Source organism: Stenella coeruleoalba (assembly GCF_951394435.1).
Source record: "Stenella coeruleoalba genome assembly, chromosome: 3".
Classification (NCBI taxonomy): domain Eukaryota; kingdom Metazoa; phylum Chordata; class Mammalia; order Artiodactyla; family Delphinidae; genus Stenella; species Stenella coeruleoalba.
This window is the reverse complement of record NC_137148.1, coordinates 151,496,508-151,524,216: the sequence shown is the minus strand read 5'-3', so window position 1 is coordinate 151,524,216 and position 27,709 is coordinate 151,496,508. Positions and strand designations below refer to the sequence as shown.

Genomic DNA, 27,709 nt, shown 5'->3' with positions numbered 1-27,709 from the left:
GCCAAAAAATATACAGACTAGCCTGCATTCATGAATACATAGGAATTCTTCATTTATCTGGCATTGTTAGGCAATGAGGTATTGTATGTTAGGAGAAGTTTTTTTAAATGACAAATTGAAGAGGAGTTATTTTAACCTTCACTAGGTAATTTTTTTCTAAAATTAAGAAATGTATCAACTGGTGTATCTAATGTTGTCGTGATAACTCGGGGTCATCAGTTCAATCAACGTTTGCATGAATAATGCAAATGGAAACAAGACAAGCATGCTTACTGAAACTGAAAATGACATGCCACTGGCTGGAATAACTGATGAGAGAGCAAGAAAAAAGCAAAAATGAAAACAAACCGTGATCAAGAAACAATCAGTCAAGTTCTGACTTTCTGTACTTAGTTTCAAAAAGAGATACCACAAATCCCAGCGAGAGACTCCAGCATCATTAGCTGTCTTTCTCCTTTGTTTCCACCTTCCTTTCCTTTTCCTTCTATCCTAGATTGTTCCAGGCAGTGCTTATAGCTGCTTGCAAGACAAATTCTAATACTTGCTTTCTCTCACACAAACTTCACAATATGTCCATGTGATAAATAGTATGGAATTAAAGACAGTTCATCACAGGGACATCTCCTATGAAAATAAAATTAGAAACTAGCTTCTAAACATGCAGAGAGAAGGGCGTGGTGTCAGGCACTAATTTCCTTGCGAATTCCTCTCTATTTCTAATGACGTTCTTCTTTACCAAAATCCCTTTTTATTGGTGTCCTGTTCCAGACTGCTCCACTCCACCCATCCTCATCCTGTAAAATACATTCGCACTCTTTTGTGACCCTACTTATTTGCCCATTAAAGAATCAATCATAGAACTGTCGGAATTAAATACAGAGTGAAATTAAAATACTGGAGTCACTTGGAGGGTTTAAGCAGCTCCACCAGAAAATACTGGGCATGGATTTAAAAGAGGCTGCGTGGGACTTGCTCTTGTCCAAATTCTTTCTCAAGAAGTATCTGAAATAAGCCTAAATTCAGAGTTAATCAGACTGGCCTGCTTTCTCAAGTGGACTGGAACTCATTGCTCTTTCCCCTCAACTTCCTGATGTCAGTGGCACTTTCCGGAGATGAGGTGGACTTCTCTGCCTACTGCAGAAGCTCAGTTCCCCCAGGAACCACTCCCCATCTGAATCCCACACTGGAGGCCAGATGCCAGCCTTCCCAGAACATTCGTGGTCTCATTTCAGTTTTTGACCTGCTCATATTGAGTCCCCGTAGACTCTTTCTCAGCTTGAAATCTGATCTTCCACCCCTTTCCCTGACCTCGATGGTTACCTGCCTATTTTAGGCCTCGGGTGCTTTAGCTATAAAATGATATAGTTGCCCTTAATTCTAAAGTCTTCTTTCTAAAGCTCTACAATGTGGCGGCTCCTTGAAAATGTTTCTCTTTGCTGGTTTTAATTTTGTAGAGAATTAAAACCCCAGCCACTCTAAAAGATAGTAAGTTGCATTGGATAAGGAAAGTGTGCTCTTGTAGTTAGATTTAGAGGGATGGAAGACGACTTAGTATGTTTTAAGATACTCATGATCGATTCTCGTGAGAGTCGAGGGAAGAGAGTTAATAAAATACCAAACGACTGTGACAAATTAAGTTCACCAAGATGTAGATGATTAGTTACTACTTGAATAAACCACACAAATCCAATTCAAGTTGTCCTTTATTTTTCTAAGAAGGATCCCAGTGAACTGAGTCCCCTGTTCAGTGACTCCACGTTCAATGGCTTAGTCTTTAAAAACTGTTATGTTGCTGGAAGAAATATTGCCCATCAGTCCTAATTGATGTCTACCTATCACGCACATTTGAAATAAATTTATTACTTTGACTGATCTCAGTGTAATACATTCCAAAGGGGCAACGAGCACATGAAAATTTATGAAGTCTCCATCTTCTACACTGAAGTGTGCAATAAATTACGTATTATTTGGCGGTGAAATTCACAAGCCATAGAAACCACGCCATTAGCAATGTATACAGTGGTAAAGAGCAGGTAATGAGAATGATATAAAACAAAATAGACTGTGTATGTTGGCACTGCTGCCAATAAAGCAATTATTAAATGCATTCATATGCATCTACGCTAGGTAAGCTCTTTGAGGGCAATTGCTATGAATTCTACATACCTGTCAGGATACTATATATAGCCCACTTTCTATGGCCTTTATTCAAAGACGCTGAGAAAGGGTTACTCTGGGTAAATTCAGACCTTTCTCAATATAGAATTTGGTCAACATGCATTCTGAACAGCAAAATTTCACAGTATTTTCCTACACTAATTGCCACCTCAGCAAATGCAGGATTAAGTATAATGGATTATAAGAAGTTAGAAAGGAAAGAAGGAAGAAAAGAAGGAAGGTAGAAAAAAGGTGGGTATGGAGTACTTCAACATTTACATAAAGAGTGGACCTAAAACTAACCTGAGGTTTCCCTGAGCTATTAGCATACGCTATAGAAACTTAAATGAAAAAATAAAAAAAAAACAGCAAGGGAAACGCAAAGATTCTTTGTTATTTCACTTTACTGCATACACACGTCCACTTTAAAACAATCTATATGCTTATATCCAATAAGAGAGCATTGTTTTGCAAGGCTATTTGGCTTCTATCAGCATGTAAAGGTCGGACAACTCAACTTTAGCAGAGTTAGCCTTCAGGTGAATAATTGCTTCTTTCAGGTTGCGAGCAGTTGAATTTTCCAGAAATGTTTCCCAAAATATGAAAACTAAAAGAAGGGTCCTAGGACAGCGTCCTTTAGAAGTTTTATAGTATCAAGGCTTTTGGAGGAAGAGAATCCTTGTCGATTATCAACACAGTGATTCCAAGCAGGTCAATTTTTGCTGAGAATATTATATAACAGAACCCACTTCACCTCCATTATACTGACAATGATCTTCCTTACTTCAACCTTGTGGTTTTTAGTAAAGTTGAAAATACGGAGCCAAGAACAGACAGTGACAATGCCAGAGACTCAGATGTACCTATAGGTGCCTTCAGACAACATCAGCCACCCAGGCTAAAGTCCTGGTTTAAAACATCCCAACATGAATGAATCTCAAAAACCATATGCTGAGCAAGTGAAGCCAGATCAGAAGGGCACCGACTGTATTATTCAACTTACATGAAATTCTAAACTGGGCAAAAGTCATCTCTAAAGATAAAAAGCAGATCCGTGGTGGCCTTGGGGTGGGAGATGGGGATACTTTTGCAAAAGCCTAGGAGGAAACTTTCTAGGGTTTTAGGATTGTTATCTATCTTTATGGGGGTGCTAGTTATACAAATGTATACATTATTTAAAAGTCACTGAACAGTTGACTAAAAATGTTTGCATTTTATTGTATGTAAATGATACCTTAATAAGGTTGATTACAAAATGAACCAAAAATAAAACAAAGCAGAAGAGAAACCTCTCAAGACCTCAAAGGAAATACACTGTTTTCTTCCAGGGTACCAGACTGGAAATGAGGCATTGGTCTGTTCTACCCTCAGATTATCCCTAGGATTATCTAGTCTATTTTAAAGCACTAGAGTCCCCTATCAGGAAAACTCACCCCATGTTTAATTACTTTGATTTCTTCTGTGCCTCTTCTCCCAACACAGTGAAGCCATTCACAGAAGAAAAACCACCTTTTTCCAACTTTGCATCATCACATATTCTTTCCAAAGCTATTATGTATGGAAGAAAATTTGGCTACACTTTGTAAAAATCTAGCTATTTGAGCCTTACAAATCTTAACAGTTAACCTATTGCCTCCACTGGAATTTGGAAAAAAATTATTTTGAAAAGGAATAGCTGAGACTTGACAATTTTGTTTTTTGTGATTTTCTCTTCCCCTAAGAGAGAAGTGAGTAGGAATGAGAAACACATACATAAAGGAAAAAAAATTATCTTGCTGCCTTTGCATGGTTATAATTTATAGGAGGCCCTTTTCAACAATAATCTATTATCAGAATCAATAAAATATAATCTCCATGAAGGCCAGGCCAGGATATTTGTCTCTTTTTCAGCAGATTGCAATACAAACCACATTCATGGATATGCTTCTTGATGATCTTTGTAATACTGTAACAGTTGACCATTTCCTCATGCCTCTTCACCTTAACTTCAACCTGGTTTTTAACTAATGACCTCACATTTCCTTCTCTAACACTTGGTTGTGGGCCTCTTTTCCAACTCCAACTCGCATTTCACTCCGGAACCAAAGGAAGACTCACACCTTCCTGCTTTTTAGTGATACCTCAAGGTCATTACCATATTGTGATCACCGTGAAGAATAGCCATACAATTGTTATTTCAGAGCCATCTGACAGTTTGTAGCTCTAAAAATTAACTAAGGACCGCATTTGTCAAAAATATCCTAGTTTAAGATTTTGGTAATACAGCAACAGTAATTCCAAAGTCATTATGCTACAGTTGCAGATTAAATAGACTAGAGAAAGGAAGCTTGCCAGATGGTGGTTTACATTATCTACAGACTGTCTCGGCTCAAGGTTAACTTCCCTGGGAGAAAACCCATAAACCCAGAAGCATCAAAAATAACCTGCACGTGCAGAGGGGAGACAGCTTTGCTTGTCAAATTTTACATTCTTTCTGATCTCTGGGCCCTGGTGATTTATCTCCCATGGAATGGAATAAGGAGGGGAACAAGTAGGGACATTCCCTTCGAGCAGCGGCCGCATGCCTGGCATGTCCTTACCTGCTTTCAAGGCTGACTGCTTCCCACACATATGTTGCCTTTTTTAAGCCTCAAGCCCTCGATCCTTTGCTGAAATACAATAATTTCATTCCTATGGTTTTCAATACCAAAAACTCAACCTCCAGGAGGGCTAAAGTCTAATTTGTACTCCAAACCAAGTAGCAGTGCAGTTCGCTACTACCGAGGCTGAATCCATAAAGACTTCAAGACCACGTCCAGAAGACAAGTTATTATATATAATACCCTAGAAGATCTGAAACATAATTATCATATACATAGCTGGTCCTTCAGAGCTTTTTACCTATAACATGTTTCTTTGATGAAAGTTATTTAATGTACTGGAGATAACTGTGACTTACTGATCAAATATTTGAATACTTATACTTATCTGGGATTTCATTTCTGCTGAAAGAAAAAGGAAGAACAGGACTCACTAAAAAAAAAAAAAACTTTAGAAATGAAAGTAAAAATCTTATCACACACTATGACTTTTGGAAGCAGCATAGAGGGGCAGTCAACGGTAAAACACTGGTGAAATAGGTCAACACTCTAGGCCAAAAATCCATTATTATTATCATCAGTGACAGTACCACAACTGTGCCCTTCAGAATTAATAATCACTCCTAAGGATCTTCATTTGGCACCAGATGATGCGTTTAAGAGAAACGCTCTGGGAGGTTTTGAATCAGACTTGGTTTTTTGTTAGCCAAGTTACAGGAGAATTTTTAAAGTGGAGGGAGGGGAAGAAGGAAACGGACCAGGAAAAGAATTTAAGCCATCATCTATAAACCAACAAAGCACTGATAGTTCCAAACATTATGTCAGACACTAAAATGACTGATATAGGCTCAAGTGGTTTATAAAACCTATAAAAAGACTACACCAGCAAAGTCCCCATTTATCTGTAGAGTTCAGAAACTAAAACAAGGAATATTATAGCTTAAAACCTTATCTCAAGAGAATCATATACACTTCACATGAATAAAAATACCTGAAACCAAACATTTTTAAAAGCTCCAATACCCAAAATATAAAGAAAAATATTAATTCAGAAGACTCAATCAATCCATGATAATCACAAAATGGCTGGGCAATCTCTATCTCCCTTCCACACTAACCATCCATCCCATGGAAGACCAAGGGAGATCAGACCTTCCACACTTACCTTCCAGACCTTCCAGACACCTGGCTGCTGCAAAATTCTATGGAGACTCCTTGTGGAACAGCAGTTTCCCATCTCTTGTGTCTCTCCCTATCGTGATCATGATCATGCAGGAAGCAAGTCTGGCTGTGCTATTTCTTATCATTGTCTGTCACCCATCTGCAGCATGGTATTGTACAGATAAGGAAAAAGTAGTTCCCTTTCCCCCAGAAGGTTGAGGCTCAGGTACAGGGTAATTCTCCTGTGCACACAGTCATTATTTAGGCCGACTCAGTGACTTCAACAGGCTTAATCATGTGATCAGGTTTGTTGCCAGCTGCGTAATGCTCCCACATCTGTAGATAGAGCCGCTCTAGGTCCATTGTGTATTGTTTGGTGTTGAACAGAGGGCTAGATGTTCTCTGCTTCCAGACTTTGCCACGAAGTTTCTTCAGGTATTCTAGATCAGTTCCCAGTTTCACAGCTATGTCTTCATATTCTTGTCTATTTTGAGCAATAAGCACAAGACAGCCTAAACAAGTGAGCTGGGAAGCTGCAACTCGGGAAGCAAGAGTCTCTCCTGGCATAGTCACCATGGGTGTCCCTGACCAAAGGACATCCATCCCTGTGGTGTGTCCATTACAGAGTGGAGTGTCCAAGCAGACATCAGCCAGCTGGCCTCTCCGAACATGTTCCTCTTTAGGAGCAACAGGTGAAAAAATGATACGGTTCTGGGGAAGGCCCATATTTTGTGCATACTGTTGAATATTAGGTTCTCCTACTGCTGGAAAATGCAACAGCCACAGTACACTATTGGGAACACGCTTCAGAATATTTGTCCACATCTGCAAAGTAGATGGGTCAATTTTATATAACTGATTGAAGTTACAGTACACAATGGCATCTTCCGGTAACCCGTACTGAGAACGTGTGGTTACAATAATGGTACGGGGAACCTCCTCTCCAGTGGCAGCCTTAATGTTGATCTGGGTAGTTGCCAGTCCATTGCTAAGACTGAATCCATTAATTGTTATCTGAATTTGTCCTCTGTTAATCATTTCAATAACTGCCTCTGCAATAGTATTCATAGGAATGACAGGCATATTAAGAGCCGTATTACTGCTGTCTGCATTGTCTCCTCCATCAGGACATTTCATCTTGACAATCTGCACATTGGGGAGACTATCAAGAAATGCTTTGAGGTCGATGCCATTCAGCATAATCCGATTGTCATAAATGTGCCCATTGGACTGAAAATCGATGACTGCCTTCTTCTTCAGGTGAGGGAACATATTAGCATGATCACCAATAAAGAAAGTATGGGGCATATAAGCCAGTTTCTCAGAATACTGCTCAGCAACTTCAGCAGGTGAAGTTTCCTGATCTGTGATGATATAATCCATGAAAAGCACACCACTGGTCCCAGGGTAGCCCAGCCACATTGCCTGAATAGGAGCTGGCCTGAGAGCAAAGAGTTCATTTCGAGCACCCCTGGTATAACCATTCATATTTACAAGGATGTGTATACCATCTTGATGGATGCGATCAGCTGCTTTCCCATTGCATGGAATCTGAGAAAGATCAATGAAATGATGGGCTTCTGCCATCACCTTCGCTCGGAAGTTTGTGCCATCATCTGGGCTCAGGGCATAACAGAATACCTCAAATTTATCAGGATTGTGCATGCCTGGAATAGACTGCATAAGATGAGAAGTAGGATGATTCCCAAAGTCAGAACTCACGTATCCTACACGCAGTCGACCATCACTGAGCTTCAAGTCTTTTGGATGTTCGTACGGTGGTTTATGAAGGACACTGATCTCATCCAAACAGAGGTTCCCATGGCTCTCAGCAATAGCCTTCCTGAAGCCATGAGAAAGAGGATAGAGCATACTATGATGAGGCTGCACAGAAGGCAACCTATTCTTCTCCAGCTGGTCAGCCACAATGCTGACCAACTTCTTCATTCGCTCATCGTAGTCTGTCCAATCACAGACAATCTGCAGGCAATGAGCCAAATCACAATAAGCGTCAGGAAAATCAGGTTCAAGCTTCAGAGCAGTGCGATAAGAAGCAATTGCTTCTGGAATATTCCCTGAATACTTGTGAATGGAAGCCAGATTGCTGTGGGCATCCGCAAGTGCAGGGTTAATCTGAATGGCACGAGTATAACACTGCAAGGCTCCCTGAACATCCTGCATCTCCTTTAGAGTGTTTCCCATGTTACAGTAGGCATCAGCAAAGGTAGGACTGATTCGAACAGCCTCCTTATAATGCATCAGAGCTTCCTGCAGTTTTCCCTGCTGCTGCAATACACTTGCTAAATTTGAATGGGCAACAGCAAACTCTGGGAAGACTTCTAATGCTTTACGATACAAGCGAACTGCCTCTTCAATGTTCCCCTGGTCTCCTTTGATATTGGCTAGGTTATTCAGAGAGTCTGCATGGGTGGGACACAGCCGCAGAGCTGTATTATAACAATCTTCTGCTTCGGCAACACTGCCCTTCCCTTCCAGAGCGTTGGCTAGGTTGCAGTAAGCATCAGGGAAATGTGGTTGCAATTCAATAGCTCGCCTGTAGGTGTCTATTGCCAGATCTATCAGGCCTTGCTCATAGTATACACAAGCCAGGTTGGCATGTACCACTGCATGATTTGGGCTCAAGCTTAGGGCACAAAGGTAAGCTGCCACAGCTCTGTCAAAAATCCGTGCGTCTTGCAAGACATTTCCTAAATTGATATAAGCATCCAGAAAACTGGGGTCAAGGGTGACAGCCTTTTCAAAGCGATGAACTGCAAGCCAAATCTCCCCTTGTGCATTGAAAACACAGCCAAGATTACTCCAAGCTACTGCAAAGTTCGGTTGCGTCTCCATTGCTTTCAAATAACATGCCTTGGCTCCTTCCAAGCGACCCAGGGCTTTGAGCAGGTTCCCCAGGTCACTGCGAACACAGTACAAATCAGGATTGCACTGAAGAGCAGAGACGTAAGCTTGTACTGCCCCTTCCATGTCGCCTGCTGCTACCAAAGCGGCTGCCAGGTTAATATAACCATCGATGAAATCTGGTTTGAGATGCAATGCATGCCGGTAATGCTCAATTGCTTCCTGCAACTGCCCTCTTTCCTTGTACACATTCCCCAAATTCGAATAGGCTTCTGCCAGAAGAGGGTTCTGTTTAATTGCCGGAGTACTAAAGTGGGCAGATCTGTCCAGCCTTCGACACTGGAAGTGTAGAGATGAAAGTAATAAAAGTACTCCAGTATTGTCTGGCTCTTGTCTCCACAGCTGCATGCAGTGTTTCTCAGCTGCCTCAAAATTTCCTGCCTGATATTCTCGATGTGCCAACTCAGCTAACCCTTGGAAGGAAAGCATACGTTTCGTTGGTTCTGTGCTGTCGGCCACGTTGCCCACAGAAGACGCCATCTGGAGCTTCTGCAGAGAGTGATAAAAGGGGGTAATTGAGTCCCGCTGCCGCCACTACTGGCAAGAATGTTTCTAGAGGTAGCAAATACGAGGGCAGCAGCCGTACCACTGCTTTGGCAGGCTTAAGCGGCGGCGACAGTTACAGGCACCGAACCTTAGGAACTCTGGTTGGTCGTCTAACTGTCACGCTCTTGAAATCTTAATTCTTAACCCTGCCCTCTTCCACCATTTTTCTCCTAATCAGGGAATAAAAATTACCTATACACTTGCCTTAGAAGAAATCAAAAGTCAGTAGTCCAAACACTTTTCAAAATTTTGTTTTCTGCCTAGTTGGAAAGGAAATACATGATTGACTTTACTTCATCATTCATACAGTCAATGTGGAAAACATTAGGGCCGTGAATTTCAATACAGTAAGATCAGAAAATTTTAAATTGGCCTTCCCAAACCACTAATAAGTAACCGATGTTGTATATAATGCTAAAATCTTAGAGACTGAGTTTGATATTTTAAAAGTTCTGAAAGGATTAGTTAATTTCTCCTCATCATATTTCTCATGCCTCAAACCTGAGTATTACTTTTTTAAAAATAAATTTATTTATTTTTATTTATTTATTTTTATTTTGGCTGCATTGGGTCTTCAATAGTGCGTGCAGACTTTCTCCAGTTGCGGCGAGCGGGGGCTACTCTTTGTTGCGGTGCCCGGGCTTCTCATCACAGAAGCTTCTATTGTTGTTCCACAACTCTATGGGTTCCTTTTTAGGTCCTATGAAGAACCCTAGAAATTAGTTCATGTAATTATAGGTTTTTGCAAAATTGTCAAAAGTGAGATATTTTCACTTCCATCAGGTAAGACCAGCGTCTCTTTCTTTGCCAATTTTCCTTCTATCATATTCCGCTATGTTGGATCATATTGGAATGGCCACAGGCTTTTTTGAAATCTGGCTAAGGAGATTTTCTTTTGTTCTGTGGTACGCGGACCTCTCACTGTTGTGGCCTCTCCCGTTGTGGAGCACAGGCTCTGGACGCACAGGCTCAGCGGCCATGGCTCACGGGCCTAGCCGCTCCGCGGCATGTGGGATCTTCCCGGACCGGGGCACGAACCCCTGTCCCCTGCATCGGCATGGACTCTCAACCACTGCGCCACCAGGGAAGCCCTAAGGAGATGTTTTAAGTGAGGCTATTATGTGATTTTCAGACACCACCATATGTAATTGACTATATACTATCCCATTACAGGAATAACTTCCAGTACTCATACTGACTACTCTACTGACTTAACTAGCACAAGACACAGAAGCATAAGGACAAAAACCACCTTACAATATAGCCATGTCTTGCACTTCACAGCTCTCAAAGCATGTGCGTTTGAAGAAGAAAAAAAGAACTGAAAAGTACAAAACCAGAAGCTATTCTGTGGAAAATTATTTCAATCATCAGGCATGTGAAAGATAAGTCAAAGATTCAGTTCTCATCAATGCTTAGTCAAAACGGGAAATTTTCTTCTGTCAAGAATATACTCCAGGGGCTTCCCTGATGGCGCTGTGGTTAAGAAGCCACCTGCCAATGCAGGGGACAAGGGTTCGAGCCCTGGTCCGGGAAGATCCCACATTCCACGGAGCAACTAAGCCGGTGTGCCACAACTACGGAGCCTGCGCTCTAGAGCCCGTGAGCCACGACTACTGAGCCTGCGAGCCACAACTACTGAAGCCTGCGTGCCTAGCGCTCGTGCTCTGCAACGAGAAGCCACCGCAATGAGAAGCCTGTGTACCGCAACAAAGAGTAGCCCCCACTTCCTGCAAGTAGAGAAAGCCTGCGCACAGCAACGAAGACCCAACACAGCCAAAAATAAATAAATAAATAAATAAATAAAAGAATATACCCCATCAACAATGTGTGTAATGGAATGGTGTGAATGAGTATTTTATCAGAATTCCTGTAATGCACAAACCTATAGCAGTACTGAAATCAGTAATGCATTTATAATAGTAAATATTTATGAGGAAGTAATCCATAGAGGTTTTCTCAAAGTTAACAATGAAAATTAATGTGACATTATCAATAATAAATTGTGAAGCTGAAATAAACTTTTCTAAACTATTAATAACTAGAAGCAAATTCTAATCAACCATGTTACAAGAAATCTATGTCTATAAACTACAAAGTTTATTTCTTAAAATTTTATTTCGAAAATACATAAACTGTCGTATGAGGAGGCAGTTAAAGAATATATAGCTAAAAGAGTGGGGGAAAAGTTTTATAGAGACACATCTGGCAGTAGTTCATTTTTAAATGTCATTTTTCTAGATTTTGTGACACCTATAGTATTGATATTTGAAAGCATTTAAAAAACTGTAATTTGAAGATTTGCTACTTCCAGGTAGAATAAAATATTTGGAAGCAAAACAACGTTTCCACTGAGAAAAACAAAAAAAGCCAAATAAAATAGCCAGCATTCAATCAAAAAGTTCTAGACAAACCAAGAGATAGAATCATATGACTAAAATTCTAAGAACAGATAATACAAATATATTTATATAAGATATTGTGTATCTTTATCAGGAAAAATCTTTCTCAAGAAAAGACTTTAAAATCATCAGAATTAATACTATATTTTATTTGTATATTTATATATAGATATTTATATATTTATATAAAGAACTTAAAGATAAAGCCCTAGTTAAGGCAGTGACAATAGTAGCAGTGGGAGTGAAAAGAAATGGTTATATTCAAGCACATTTTGTCAGGAAAAGTCCAAGATCAAATGTCTGACTGCATACATGGGATGGATAGACGGAGTGGGAAAAATCAAAAGTTAACTATAGAGGTTCTAGTGAAGATGGGGTTGCCGTCACCCAACCCAAGGGGTTGTGATCATCCCCAAGGTCTAGGAGACTCAAAGGGAAGGTCATGGTCAGAGGCAAAGTTAATTGGTGGGAAAATAAGACTTCCAGTCTCTCCATCTCCTTATACCAGTTTTTTTTTTTTAACATCTTTATTGGAGTATAATTACTTTACAATGGTGTGTTAGTTTCTGCTTTATAACAAAGTAAATCAGTTATACATATGTCCCCATATCTCTTCCCTCTTGCATCTCTCTCCCTCCCACCCTCCCTATCCCACCCCTCTAGGTGGTCACAAAGCACTGAGCGGATCGCCCTGTGCTATGCGGCTGCTTTCCACTAGCTATCTATTTCTTACACCAGTTTTGTTTTTCTGCTCATATATGTAGCAGCATTTCATTCAAGGGGAATGTCATTGATCTGACTGGTCAAATTAAACAACATAGTTCAAGGCATATTTACAGTGGTTAGTTCCTCCACAATTTAGAAAGTCACATTCACAATTTCCCTCTTCCTACGCCGCAGAACACATTGGCCATTCCTCCGAAGTTTCCACTCCACAGAGTGGACCAGAGATGACGTTAGCCCAGAACTGAGAGCTTGGCATGAGATGGTGTCAGCACCACGTAGAGCTCTGGCATAAGTTATAACCCAACCCAGCTCTACAGAGAGCTCTGCATGGAATCCTGGGAGTAAACTCAGCCATAATAATGGGATTCTGTTTTTCATTTGCTTTTCTTCCTTGCTTAACTTTCCCTGGCCACTCTGACAAACAAACTTTCAGGCATTCCTGGACCACTCACTAACTTTATTCCATTTAATCTCATCCAGATTCCCAAGAAAATTACTAACTATAAGGAAGGAAATTTGGAACATGGTGAGTTTTAGATGCCTGAAATATACAGGTCATTGAATCCAGTTAAGTAGCAAATTATCTGGATCTCAAATATGCCAGTAGAATAGCAGACTAAGCTCAATTGAATGTACTCTTACTGGAGACACATGTAAATTCTGGGTCAATTTTGAAAAAGTTAAAAGCACATAGCTGAGATTAAAAGAAAGAAAGGAACACCTGCATGTTTCAGAAAGTAACAGAGAAATTAAATCCAGAGAAAGAAGAGCGGACTGATGTCTGTGGGTTCCGTTCCTTAGTATAGGCCTTATGTAAATAGGGGCTGGAGCTAGGAATCTAACATTACCTTGAGGCCAGGAATTTAGACTCAGGATGGAACAATATTGAGAAGTTGGTACAGATATCCTACAGAAATTTCATGAGGAACTGCTTAGTCCATTAAGAGGGCCAAGGGAGGTGGTGAGGAAGACTGATATCTCTTGAAAACCTTCAGGTACGGAAAACATCAACACCTCTGAAAAGTAGGCCTGTCCTTCCCAGCGTTGTGATGGCCAGGTTGTCACTAACCTGTAAGGCCCTGTATGAATCAGAAACTGCAAGGAGAGTAATTCAAAGAAAAACAGATGCAGGATGGGCGTGGCAATAAATCCTAGGACCCTATCAGAAACAAAATTAAAACCACTCTAAAGCGAAATTTTAACAAACCAGAGCAGATAGTATCCTAACCAGAATAGAATAATAATTCTGAGGAAGTTACTTTAGTTATTTAAGTAATATTCAATGCATTTCCATGGCCAGGCCCTTTTGAAGAATTCTAAAACATATACAAACAATTCGTTTCCATCTTATATAGTCCACCATCCAGAGCAAAATTCACTTAAGTACTGTACTGGTGGAAATCGGGCAGCACTATGGAGACAATAAAAAGGTGTTTACCATCAAAAAACGTCAAGGTAAGAAAGATAATGTCTAATTTTTAATTATCCTGTGGTTTATTGAAATCTTTTGGAAACCCAAAATAGAGAAAACCTAGGAGGCAATGAAGACTTAAATATTTAGAGATTTATCAACTCATCTATAAAAGCTTTATTAATCTCTTCTTTTAATACCATTCCTGAGAGGTATAAATGTGTCCAGTGATAGGGTTGAAGAAGCCTGAGAGAATTTCAATTGTTTACTATTCTTGGTCAGCTATTAAGACCGTTCAGGATCACCTTGATTTTCATGGCATCATCCAACAAAAAGCAGGATATTTTACAGAAAGTCCTGGTCCACTTTTTGGCTTGCTTTTGTGTTTATGTTTTTGGTTTTCTCACATTGGGCGGTACATTAGGCTACCTATTGCATACTCCCTCATTCATGCATGCATTCATTCAAACAATATTTACTGAGTTGAGATATTTAATTAACACCCAATAAATGATGTTTAGATGAATGAATGTGCTTTTTATCAAAGTAAGTGTAAGTACTGAGAAAAATTACAGAATATATGATCCCAGCCCCACAAAAGCGTATAATTGTGTTGAGGATATAACATATGCTGGTGAAATAACTAATATATCATATTGGACAGTTTCTAAGTTCAAAAATGAGTTTTTATAAATAATCAGAGCCTAAGGAGGACAAAGAAGGGACAGTTCATTATGGGTTGAATCTATCAATAAATGTACATTTCAGATGAGATTTGAGATTGACCTTAAAGAAAGAAGAGGACTTAGATATATGAACAGAGAACAAAAAAGGCATGGTGATAGCATGTGCATAGATAGTGTGGCCAATATTTATGTTCTTCGTTAAAGATAGTCAGAGATAACCCAAATGTAACTGTTCCCATGGGTCCATTCTCAGTATCCAAACAAAACGGCAAATCCTATCTCAGTAAAACTAATGAAAAACACAGTCTTTAAGAAAGACATTGTGAAGGAAAGGGGGAGAGAAAGGCTTGCGTCCCACACCACACAACAAAACTTATTTAATTATTTGTTTCATTTTCTCCCTCTGAAAATTTCCTCTCCCTCTCTCTGTATGTCTCTCTTCTCCCACATCTGGCCACACTCTACCAGCCACCTTTCCAGATCTTTCCAGAACTCTCCATCCTAGTTTCATTATGCCACAAGTTGAACATCTCACAGGTCTCCAGGATGCATCCTCATCACTTATTCCACAAAGACAAACAAAGGACACTTCTCAGGATCACGTTTCTTGGAAGGAAGAGATCACGAGGAGTGATTATAAATAATATAAGGTGGAGAACAGTGACTTAAAATACCATTTTTCCTCTTAGAATGTGAATACAGGGAACTTTGGGAAACTAGAAAATGTAGAAAGGATTCATTGATAATTATTTATTTTCAATGAATAAAATAAAATGTAATAATACGGCTAAACTCTGACAGATTAACTTTTTCAAAAGTTGCTTTCACACACCTTCACTATTGGGATGTTTGATAAACACATCTTTCTTCTTTCTTTGCAGATACTGGCACCAAACTTTCAAACAATAAGAACCTTCCCATAAGTCCCTTGCCAGGCAAGATTAAGGTATAACAATCCAAACAGATTTTTGAAGAAGATAACTGGTTGAAAGCACAGGAAAAGTGCTGGGTTTCTCTTTTTCAACGGTCACATAATGAGTAACGTGGGAACTGGTTTACAAAGTCTCTCTCCATGAGGGGCTAAGGTTAAGATTAGAACTTCTGAGGCCAGAAGAGCAAAATAACTACAACAACACACATATTTTCAAGAGCCGCCCTTTGGATGTGAGGGATTGATTTTTCCCACCTTTTTTCAGCAGCCCAACTGGTGTCTTTAGTAAATGACATAAGAGAATACAGTGTGGCCAAGAAGGCTTAGATTTCCTTAGCCCCAAGTCAGATATTCTCAAGTGACTGTCCACTCAAATTAAAAAGAGAGATTTACAAGAGGAAACTGGATACAACTGAGTGTACTTTTATTTCAACCCTTTACCTGAATGTTTTGTTTTGTTTTCAGTTCTCCACTGAAGTTGCCTACATTAATATATTTTTAAGAACATTTCCTTAAGTTGAAGTATTCATTCAGTATATTCATTTACTATAATTGAGAAAAGCCAAATGACTTAGGCAAATTCATTTCTATATTGCCACAGCAGTGTACTGTGAACTAAATGACACCTGGCAGTTCTTTACTCAGATACTAACTCAATTAGAAGGCAGAACAAGGATACCTACCCATTCAGGGAAGAAAGGACACTTAGCCTCTGTAGCTGTCTTAGGTCTCTTATCATCACAGTAACAAATTGAAGACTAAAAACCATACGATCATCTCAATAGATGCAGAAAAAGCTTTTGAAAAAATTCAATATCCATTCATGGTAAAAACTCTCCAGAAAGTGGGCACAGAGGGAACATACCTCAACATAATAAAGGCCATATATGACAAGCCCATAGCTAACATACTCAATGGTGAAAAGCTGAAAGCATTTCCCCTAAGATCAGGAACAAGACAAGGATGCCCACTCTCACCACTTTTATTGAACAGAGTTTTGGAAGTCCTAGCCACAGCAATCAGACAAGAAAAAATAAATAAATAAAAGGACTCCAAAATGGAAAGGAAAAAGTAAAACTGTCACTGTTTGCAGATGGCATGATACACAGAAAATCTGAAAGACACCATCAAAAAACTATTTGAGCGCAAACATGAACTTGGTAAATTTGCAGGATACAATAGATTTCTATATATGAATTTTGTATTTCTATACACTCACAGTGAACTATCAGAAAGAGAAATTAAGGAAACAATCCCATTTACAATCGCATAAAAAAGAATAAAATACATAAGAATAAACCTGCCTAAGGAGGTAAAAGACCTGAACCCAGGAAACTATATGACACTCATAAAAGAAATGAAAGATGACACAAACAGCTGGAAAGATATACCGTGGTCACGGATTGGAAGAATTAATATTGTTAAAATGACCATCATACCCAAGGAAATCTACGCATTCAATGCAGTCTGTATCAACATATCAAGGGCATTTTCCACAGACCTAGAACAAATAATTTTAAAGTTTGTATGGAAACACAAAAGATCCTGAATAGCTAAAACAGTCTTGAGAAAGAAGAACACAACTGGAGGAATCATGCTCCCTGGCTTCAGACTGTGCTACAAACCTACAGTAATCAAAACAGTATGGTACCGGCACAAAAACATCCATCACTGGAACAGAATAGAGAGCCCAGAAAGAAACCCATGCACTTATGGTCAATCAATCTATGACAAAGGAGGCAAGAATATGCAATGGAGAAAAGTCTGGGCTTCCTTAGGGATGGTGTCATCAATTAATTTGTTTTCTTAAATGGACCATACTTTACCATGTCTTTGTATACCTTGTGAGTTTTTTGGCTGAACATCTGGCTTTCAAATATTATAATGTGGTGTCTATGGAAATCAGATTCTCCTACTTTCCCAGGGTTTTCTGGCCTTTGGATTGTTGAAGGCTGTAGTAGTCTGTTTGTTTAGGGACCTTTCCAAACTAGTTTTGCAATGACTGTACTCCTTATCGTATGTAGGCACTGAAGTCTCTGTTCCTTTAGTTCATGTTTAGCTAATGTTTTGACAGAGATGTCCTTGAATTCCTGCACCTAAGACAAACAAAAACAAATATACACAAGCACATCCACATGCACACTCAAAACCACACACCTCTCCCCATTGTGCAGATTGCTGGATCACTCCTTCAACATTTAGCTGACCTGCACTGAGTTCAGGGCTCAGCCCATGGTAAAAGCTTAGACTCCTCTGGTGTTTTCAGAACATGCATCTTATCTTGAGTATGCATGTGGCTTTCTTAATTTCTCTGGACACATGTGTACTTTTTGTATGTTCTAAGTTCCCAAAGAATCTCCCCCAACTTTTGCTCCTGCATCTTATGTGGTCTATTGTATTTCAATGCACAGTCTTCTGCCCCAGGCATCTCTGCTTTGCACTTTTTTTGAGCAATGACCGCTGCTTTTCCAGACTGTGTTCCAGGTTAGCTAAGACAGAGATAAGCATCTTGTGTCAGTCCTTCAGGTAGCTCCCAGACAGGTTAGAACAGATACACATAATAATCCGAGAGTACGGTCTCTTCTGCTCCCTCCTGAAGCAGGATTGAGGGTCCCATACTAGGAATGGCCTGCTGCTACTTTAAGACTATCACTGCATTAAGACCCCACCACTCTAAGACCACCACTACACTAACAGTGGATGGGGCAAGGGCAAGTAAAAATGCCACAAAGCTTTCCTGCCTTTTTCCAATTGCCTCTTCCCTGGTTCAGTATGTGTTTGGTTGCTGTAAATCTTTGCCTGATTTCAGGACTAAGAGAACCTCAAGGAACGCCAGAACAAGAAACAATATAATCAAACTCTCAGATGCCAAAAGACAGGGAAAGAATCTTTACTCCCAAAGGAGAAAGAAAAAACAAATTTGTTACAAAGCAGGGATCCTCAAAAAGATTCATAGCTAATTTCCTATCTGAAACCACGGAAGAAGCCAGACATATTTAAAGTGCTGAAAGAAAAAAATTGTCCACCAAGAATTCTATATTTGGCCAAACTGGTTTCAAAACTTAGGGAGAAATTAACACATTCCCAGATGAACAAAGGCTGAGGGCGTTTGTTTTACAACTTCCTAACACTGCCCTATGACAAATGCTAAATTGAACCTTCAGGTTGAAATGAAAGGACACTAGCCAGCAACTCGAAGCTGTATAAAGAAATAGAAATCTCCAGTAAAGATAAATACATGGGCAGATACTAAAGCCAGTATTGTGCTACTGGCTTGTAACTCTACTTTTTATTTCTTACATGATTGAAAAAACAAATGCATAAAATAATCATAAATCCATGTTATTGGGCTCACAAAGTATAGAGGTGTAATTTGTGACAACAATAATGTAAGGAGGAGGAATGGAACTGTAGAGGAACAGAGTTTCTGTGTGCTATTGAAGTTGGTTCCAATTCAAATGATATTGGTTGAACTTTAGAAGGGTGAATGTAATCTTCTTGATAACCACAAAGAAAATATCAATAGACTATATGCAAAAAGAAATGAAAAAGGAATCAAGAGTTCACTACAACAAAATCGGCTAAGCACAGAAGAAGTCAGTAATGGAGTAAATGAGGGGCAAAAAATGCATAAGACATACAGAAAACAGCCAGGAAACAGACAGAATTAAGTTCTTCCTCATCAGTAATTTTTGAAAAAGTGGATTAAGCTCTCCAATAAAAAGATAAATATTGGCAGAATGGACCTTAAAAACATCCATAATCCAAGTATATGCTGTCCGCACAAAACTCACTTGATTTCAAGAGACACAAGTTGGTTGAAAGTTAAAGCACAGAATAAAATATCCCATGCAAATAGTAACAAAAAGAAAGAAAGAGAGAGAGAGAAAAAGGAAGGAAGGAAGGAAGGAAGGAAGGAAGGAAGGAAGGAAGGAAGGAAGGAAGGAAGGAAGGAAGGAAGGTAGATCTGGGATGGCTACGTTAATATCACACAAAATAAACTTTAAATCAAAAACTATCACAAGAGGAAAAGGAGGCCACTATATGTTGATAACAAGTTCAATCTATCAAGAAGATATAACAACTATAAACATATATGTACCAAACATCCCCCAAATATGTGAAGCAGACATTGACAGAATTGAAGGAAGAAATAGATAGTTCTACAATTATAGTTGGAGATCAATACCTTGCTTTCAATAATGGATAACACATCTAGACAGAAGATCGGTAGAGAGGTAGGGGGACTGAATAACACATTTAACCAACTAAACCTAACAGCCATATATAGATCACTCCACTCAACAACAGCAGAATACACATTTTTCTCAAGTACACGTGGAACATTCTCCAGGAAAGACCATATGTTACACCACAATACAAGTACCAATACATTTTTAAGAAACTGAAATCATACAAAGTATCTTCTTTAGCCACAGTGAAATGAAGGTAGAAATCAATAACAGAACCATTGGTAGCCATTTCCCATCATGCCTGCCACACATGATATAAAGCAATGAAGGGAAAAACATACTTGACCATTTAGAAAAGTGGGAAAGAGGACATATCATTGACACAGAGTGTGTGCTGTTTCCCGTTGTCAGGGATAGAAATAAATTAGCATCATTTATTCATTAGTGTGTTAATTTCTTGGTCAATCATTGTGCAGCCAGTGTTTCTGCCGGATGGGAAGATTTCCTATACTCAGTGTTGAGTGGAGACAACCTTGAAAGGGACATTTAAAAGGATTATACTGTGATGGGCCTAGCAGTACCCTTCCTCCTATGCCAGTATTTAGGCTGGGGTATTTCCATGCAGTGTGTACAATCGTAGGCCCCAGGCCACCAGAATTTAGTTGGATTCGTTTTGTTAATACATTCCCTCAGTACTTTGTCTTTTATTTGACTGTTGCATTTACTTCATTCTTTATTATCACTGCGAAACAACTTTGTTTCCTGTTCAGATGCCAAAAAGTGGATATCAATACCTCCTGAGTTTTACACATCACAGGTCTGTTTTACATATCAGAGACAGAGACAGCAACTATTTCCAATGACTTTGAGACATGCTTTGAACATGTGATTAACATGTGGAGTGTTGAAATGTGTGTCGAGCTCATTATACTTGCTCTAAAAGGTTTCAAACTGCAAAGATTTAAAAATCTTTATCTTTGAATAGTTATCCTGTGCTGTCCCTTTGTGTCAGACTGTTAATGTGCAGTCTGGCACCTTCAAATAATATGGCTTTGTAACCAATTATTTACATGTTGTTTTATCCACAGAGAATCTTTTTTTTAATAAATTTATTTATTTTTGGCTGTGTTGGGTCTTTGTTGCTGCACATGGGCTTTCTCTAGTTGGGGCGAGTGGGGGCTACTCTACATTGTGGTGTGCAGGCTCCTCATTGCCTTGGCTTCTCTCGTTGTGCAGCACGGGCTCTAGGCGCTAGGGTTTCAGTAGTTGTGGCACGCGGGCTTCAGTAGTTGTGGCTCAGTGGCCCTAGAGCACAGGCTCAGTAGTTGTGGCGCACGGGCTTAGTTGTTCCGCGGCATGTGGGAGCTTCCCAGACCAGGGCCCGAACCCATGTCCCCTGCACTGGCAGGAGGATTCCCAACCACTGTTCCACCAGGGAAGTCCCCACACAGAGAATCTTAAGGTCAAAACATACAACTCGATTAACTACACTTCCTCCTGTTCACATTTCCCTCATCTTTTCTTCATCTTCTGTCTATGTTTCCTTGGCCCTGTTTATATTAAGTGCTTTTGCCATTATATTTGATTGTCTGTATTCCGGTGAGTTACCACAATGCTTTATGAGACATGGTAGGATATAAATGCATTTAAGTAATATATATATATATATATATATATATGTAGTTTGCTTGAGTGCAGTTTTTTTTGTTTTCTGCACTGAATTCATTAGCATGGGTCGGTATAAAATGTAGCATAGGTCAATATGTAATTTGTAAACTAATAAGGTCTTAAAAGTGAGGAATTAAGTCTTTTAAATTTAATTATTTATTGTAAAGAGCAGAATAGCATACATAAACAGGTGCCTAAGGAAAATTTGTATTCTAATATGGAACTCTCATGAACACTTTTTTTTTCTTCTAATGGTATGATAGTAGGCCATTTGATTATTTCTATTTTTATGGCTTTAACTTTAGAACAATGAAATATTCATAAATTTTAAAAAGTATTTTTCTTTATTTGATGCGGGTGGGATAATGGAGAAATGAAAAGTCAAACACCTATTGAGGAATCCATACTTGTCTATATATTGTGTACTTTTATTTCAATAACTGATTTAAAATTCCTAAAAGGATGCTATAATAAGTTATTATGCCATTTTACAGACTGAATTAAGTGAATTTCAGGGAGGTATGAAACTTGCCTAAGGCTATCCAGCTGCTAAGCGGTAGGAGTGAGAATTAAATCCAGGTATACCTATCGCCAAAGTTTCTGCTCATCTTTTTATATCATCCACTTTTAATAGCCAATGCTTTCCTGCTTACAGATATGACTGAGGTTTCCAGATAGTCAACATTCCTTTGTAATCAGATAGAAAACTTACTGTTGATTCTTTAAAGACATATTCCTTTTCCATTAAGTGACTTTAGTTGTTCAAATAATACTTCCAGACAGTAGTAATCACACAGTTGGAGACTAAGAACAGAACTCAGGGATGTGTCTAGCAGTCAGTAAAGACCAACTGGGCTCACTGATGATATTTACGGTCATTTCCGCTAGACTAACATAATCTTATTAATAAGACCCTAATAATTCACAGTACTGCCCTTGCCTGATTGTTTGTTCTTCTCCCTCTATCACTCTCTCTTTCCCCATATTATTATTATTTTTGGCAATTTTTGGTGAATTAAATTCAGGGATTAGTATTCAGGAGTACTAGTCACAAAAGCAGAGAATCTTAGCTCACCAAAGGAAGAAAATAGAGAAAAAGTATAAATTATATGAATACACACACATACACACATGTGCCAACTATATGCTGCACTTCTCCAAAATCTATTCAGTATCTGCACATTTACTGTATATTAGCAGTAAGACCAGAAATGAGCGTAACGCTCTGTTTACAAGGCACCGAAAACAGACCCAAATATGGAAATTACTAGCAATGAGAATGGGGAAGAAAGACTACAACAAGGAATGTAGATGATATTTTTGTTTCCTAGCTATGATGCCAAATATTGAACTTTCAACATGAGACAAGGAGGCCATAAAAAGTTGTATTAGTTTCCTAGAGCTGCCATGACAAAGTACCAGAGACTGAGGAGGTTAAACAACAGAAATTTACTCACTCACAGGTCTAGAGGCTAGAAATCTGACATAAGGTGTCAGCAGGATTGATTTCTTCTCAAGTATCTCTTCTTGGTTTGTAGATGCCATGTTTTCCTTTTGTCTTCACATGGTCTTCTCTCTGTGCATGTCTGTGTCCTAATATTTTCTTTTTATAAGGACACCAGTCATATTGGATTAAAGCCCACCCATTTGACCTCATTTGACCTCAGTTACCTATTTAAGGGCCTTATCTCCAAATACAGTCATATTACCAGGTATTGGGGGTTAAGACTTCCACATATTAACTTGAGCAGGACACAATTCAGCTGATAATAGAAGATAAGAGTAATTTAAGCAAGTAAGTAACTATTGTTTACAGTGAGTTGCTTAAGGATATGAATTTACTCAAGAAAAACAAGAAGAAATTACATAACACTGTACGTTATACAAAGATATTAAATTAATCATCATAACATCCTGTGAGATGGGCGTTAAATCAGACTAAGCAAGATGAAGCAACTTATCCAGAATTGTATAGTTGGTACTTTCTAGAATTTAAACCAGGTATTTTCCCAGTTCCATTCTATGTTATATATTCATTTCATTAGTTGAAATGAATTTTGAGTCTTCATTTTGCTTAGTTTCTGAAGTTACATGGGGATAGAATGGAGTTGGATATTTTCAGTGACATTCACACATGGGGAAGGAAATTGAGTCCAGAAGCTTCAGCAATGTTTCCATGGAGAACACTAACAACAGAACCAGAAACACCGTTATCCTTTTGGTTCAGTGATCTTTCCTGAAGCACTACAAGAATCAATTTTAAGAAGCCCAGTGTTTTCCAAACTTTCACCAATGGGCTCTGTAGGGTCCTCTAACAGTATCTAAGAGACTAACTAGTTTCACATCCCAAGCCACTTAAGACAAGGAGTTCTGATTGTTCTCTGTGAGGAAATCAAGTGACAATCATAGCTGGTGATTTAGGATAGTTTCTTCAGGGCCCAGGCAAAACCTAATACACAGTAATAATCAGTTAACTGCATCTTTGACAAGGATTAATCAGGTATCAAAGAGGTCTATAAATTGGGAGAAGTTATGATCAAAGAGAAACATAGACCACAGATATTTAATTAATGCTCAATTTTTTATGAGTTTAACTTTGGTTAACCTAATTTTCCTTCTTCTAGACAACTTCCAATTCGTCTCCACAAAGAGACCAGAATAATCACCTTCCAATACACGATTTATTGTGTTGCTTTAATTTAAAGCATACAGTGACTTCGACATTCACTCCACCAAGTTTTGCCAGGAGAGAAAAGGAGACGTGATATTTTGTCTTGAATTAGATATGCCACCATACTTGACTTAGCTCATCCTACTGGAAGCTCTTTGAGGGCAGATTCTACAGTCTTGTCTTACATCCTCTACGGAATCAAGCCAAGGGAATCACACACAGTTACAGCTGGAAAAACATTTGTTCTGGGTTAATACTTTTAGCCTTTACCACCAAGACTTTATCACCAAGACCTATCTTTACAGTCACGAAACAGGAGACCTTCTTGCCTTCCCTTTTCATATTGACTAGGAAGGTAAAGGGAAGAACTGAGAAGTACCCAAAGTCAGCTAGCAGCCAGCACAGATAAATCATCGGTGGAGATAGTGTTTCTTTCAAAAGATATAAACATAAGAGGAAGTCCTAGTGTTTGAAACAACTGTGCATAACAAAATTCCATGAAAACCTAGAAATCCAGATGCAGATCAGTAACATATTGGTTAAATAAGCTGTTATGTTCATGCAATGGACAAGTGTACATACATTAAGAAGAACGAGATACTCTTTTCTATGAGATTCTCTTTTCACTGAACTCATCAGTGCTGCAAACACAATGTTACATAATACTTCTTCTTTAACATTACATCAGGCATCCTCATCTTGTCCTGCATTTATTGCCAGTGTTACTAAAGTCTATCACTTACCTCTTTCTCTTTTAGACATATAATTTCTTCTTATTTTGGAAGCATTCATCAATCCCTATTTTACTCTTTCTTTTAAATTACAAATGAATATTGAATTTTATAAAATATCTTTTGGGGGATATTTCAAGTGACTGTATACTTTTGCTCTCCTTTGACCTTGTTATATGGTAAATTATATTTTGTTATTTTATATTATGCTATTTATTATATATTGTATTCTGTTTACTAATGACATTTATTATATTATAATTACATTATTTTTAAGGTAGCATTTTGTTTTAGATAGACAAAACAACCAGTGGAATAGGAAGTATCTTAAAATTAGATGCAAGAGCATAAGGGAATTGAGATTAAAATAAAATTCACATTTTGGATCAGTAGCAAAAATTATTCAACAAAAGTGGGAAAATATGGCTATCATAGAATTACTAAATTCTAGATACAGCAACCAGTTAAAAGTTAAAAAATAATGAAAGTATAAAAGTATCAGAAACCCGGGAGACTTGAAATAAATTATTCATGAGGAATACCTTTCTAAGATACAAAGAGAAAAGGATACATTTAATTATATAAGAATTAAAATTTTCCTCATGGCAAAATGCACTATAAAGGTCAGAAAACAAGCAAAAGAAATTGGGAAATATATTTAGAAATGGATATGCCTTCTTTACAACTTTTGAGAGAAGCACATGTTTCTTTTTCCTTTAACCTGTTATGTGGGTATTAATCTATAATGTAAGTGCATGGTTCCTTTCCTTTAACCTGTAATGTGAGATTTAATCTATATGTAAGTGCATGGTTCCTTTCCTTTCATCTGTAATGCGAGTGTCAACATGGGGCACTGCTTCCAAGCACAGACTTTGGATGTTCCTGTACTGGTCCCGTCACTGACCATCCACAAAAACTTACAAATGTTGCTTTAGTTTCCTGGGGGTTAGCGTCTTAGCTAAGAAATGGAAGCAAAATAGAACTTTCCCCCAGGGATGATAGAAGGTTTAAAGGAGTAAATATGTAAGTGACTTGGCACAGTGCCTAGTACAAGAGAGATCAATATAAGTACTTACCAATTTGTTAAAGAGACACATGAAAGAAATAAAATGTGGTGATTTCAATCTATTGATATATATTCTTGACATTAAACTACATTGGATGACCTAACTTGCTCGTGCTTTTTCTTACTCTAGTGAACTTGGGTAGCTAATATCATAGTTTAAAAGTTTTCCTTTTATATTTACAAGTAAATTTGACCTGTAAATTTCTTTTTCCTTACAGTCCTAATCTATTTTCAGTATTAGGATTATATAGACTTCATAAGATGAATAAAGGAGCATTCTTCCTTTGCTACTCCCTAGAAGTTTTTCTTTGTTAATATTGATGTTATCTGTTTAACAGAAGTTGGATAGAATTCACCTCCCAAATGATCTGGCCGGGTCTGGTATTTTCTTGGTGAAAGCTTGTAAACTATTGACTTAATTCCTTTACTGGTGTAAGAACTCCAGCTACAAATTTCCGCTTGTGTCAGTTTTGGTAAACTTTAGGAGCTAGGAAATTGTCCACTTTACAGAAATGTTCAAATTTACTGGCATTTCATATATTCTCTGTTTGTACTCTCTGCTATAACATTGTCCTGATTCTTTCTGTATATTGTTTACTTACGTTTTTGTTTTGCTTAATCAAAGTTTGTTTTTTTAAATCTTTTCAAAGAATATTCTTTTGACTTACTAAATCACCTCAATTTTATACTGTTTTCTGTTTTATTAAGTTCTGCTCATATCTTTATTGTCTCTTTTTCTATGTTCTCAGGGTTTATTGTTTTACTCTTCTGATGTCAATTAAAACACTTGGTTATTAATTTTAATAAATCTTTTGACTTATAAACAGTTGAACTTTTTGAAGGTTCCAGCTTAGTTGTACGTATCTAAGGGTCAGCTCCTCCTCATAGTTGCTGGCCTAAGGCTTAGTTCACCCTATAGCCATGTATATATTGACATTTTTTCCCCTCGACTTTCTGTGTTTTGCTACTTCTCACTTCTCTTTGCAGAGAAGCCCTTTGAAATACCCTTAACTTATTTTACAGCCAATAAGTCTTTAAAATACTGTGTATTTTTTAAGATAAATCAACTTATATAATTAGGCAGGAAATCTGACCTGCCATATTTTTAAAAACAGCATAATTTCACTCTTCTCCACGATTAATCTGCTGTATTACACGACCTTCGAGTTTTTAGCTTTAACAATGACATGTACTCTAAAAATGTTTGAAAGATCCTACCCAGTCTTTTAAAACATCCTTGCTCCTTGTTTCAGTTCTAGTTTTATGTATATTTTCTGCCTGGCACCTGATTATTCCAACATCTGATGGATGGCCTTGGGAATCTAATTCTGCTATTGATTGTTTTTGCTGATTCTCTCCACTTGTAGCTGATTTCTTCATTATTGTGTAAATTTAGATCATGAGCTCACGTTTAGCTAAACTTTATCTGTGGGAACGCTATAGGCCTGTGTTGAAGGTCTACCTCTCCAGAAAGGGTTTAGTTTTGTGTTTGGAATACCACCGATTTGGGAGCATTGTAAGTTAATTTCTTAGCTTCTGTTTGCAAGACCGCAAATAAATTTGCAACCCAAACACTGTGAACACAGATCTGCGGTTCAGAATTCTCAAGATTTCCTACCTGTTTCCTACCCAGAGCAGAGGCCAAGAGAATTTGCTCTTAGTCTCCCTTTGCCAGCAGATATTTTTTTCTCCTGGCACACCCTTTCATTAAAGGTGAAGCCAGGGATAGGTAGGTTTAGTTCTAACTTCCCATCTAGTAGGGATGGAGTCTTACCTCCTGCCTCCCATGTGGTCATGGCCATTTAAAAACAAGTCTCTATACCAGGTGTGTCATTCAACTACGGCCTGTATTCCAAATC

At 38.4% G+C, this 27,709-nt stretch overlaps 3 protein-coding genes across 3 annotated transcripts in view; 1 reads left to right on the top strand and 2 right to left on the bottom strand.

Annotated features, from left to right (window-relative positions):
- The window catches only part of LOC307183206 (metabotropic glutamate receptor 7-like), a 582,198-nt gene that overhangs the window by 62,161 nt on the left and 492,328 nt on the right, over positions 1-27,709 (bottom strand). The gene's annotated exons all lie outside the window — the stretch shown is intronic.
- Positions 3,336-12,731, bottom strand: LOC307184738 (UDP-N-acetylglucosamine--peptide N-acetylglucosaminyltransferase 110 kDa subunit-like). Its single transcript, XM_079918450.1, has one exon. The coding sequence runs from the start codon at positions 9,297-9,299 to the stop codon at positions 6,159-6,161; it is 3,141 nt and encodes a 1,046-aa protein (XP_079774576.1). The 5' UTR covers positions 9,300-12,731; the 3' UTR covers positions 3,336-6,158.
- LOC307184911 (uncharacterized protein) overlaps positions 16,673-27,709 on the top strand; it is a gene marked incomplete at its 5' end in the record, with an annotated part of 36,604 nt that continues 25,567 nt past the window's right edge. Inside the window, one exon of the mRNA XM_079918665.1 lies at positions 16,673-16,681. Coding sequence (XP_079774791.1) covers positions 16,673-16,681 — 9 coding nt within the window. The remainder of the gene's footprint in view (positions 16,682-27,709) is intronic.

Coding starts and splice junctions, on each gene's coding strand:
- LOC307184738 (XM_079918450.1), bottom strand. CDS start 9,299: ATGGCGTCTTCTGTGGGCAACGTGGCCGACAGCACAGAACCAACGAAA.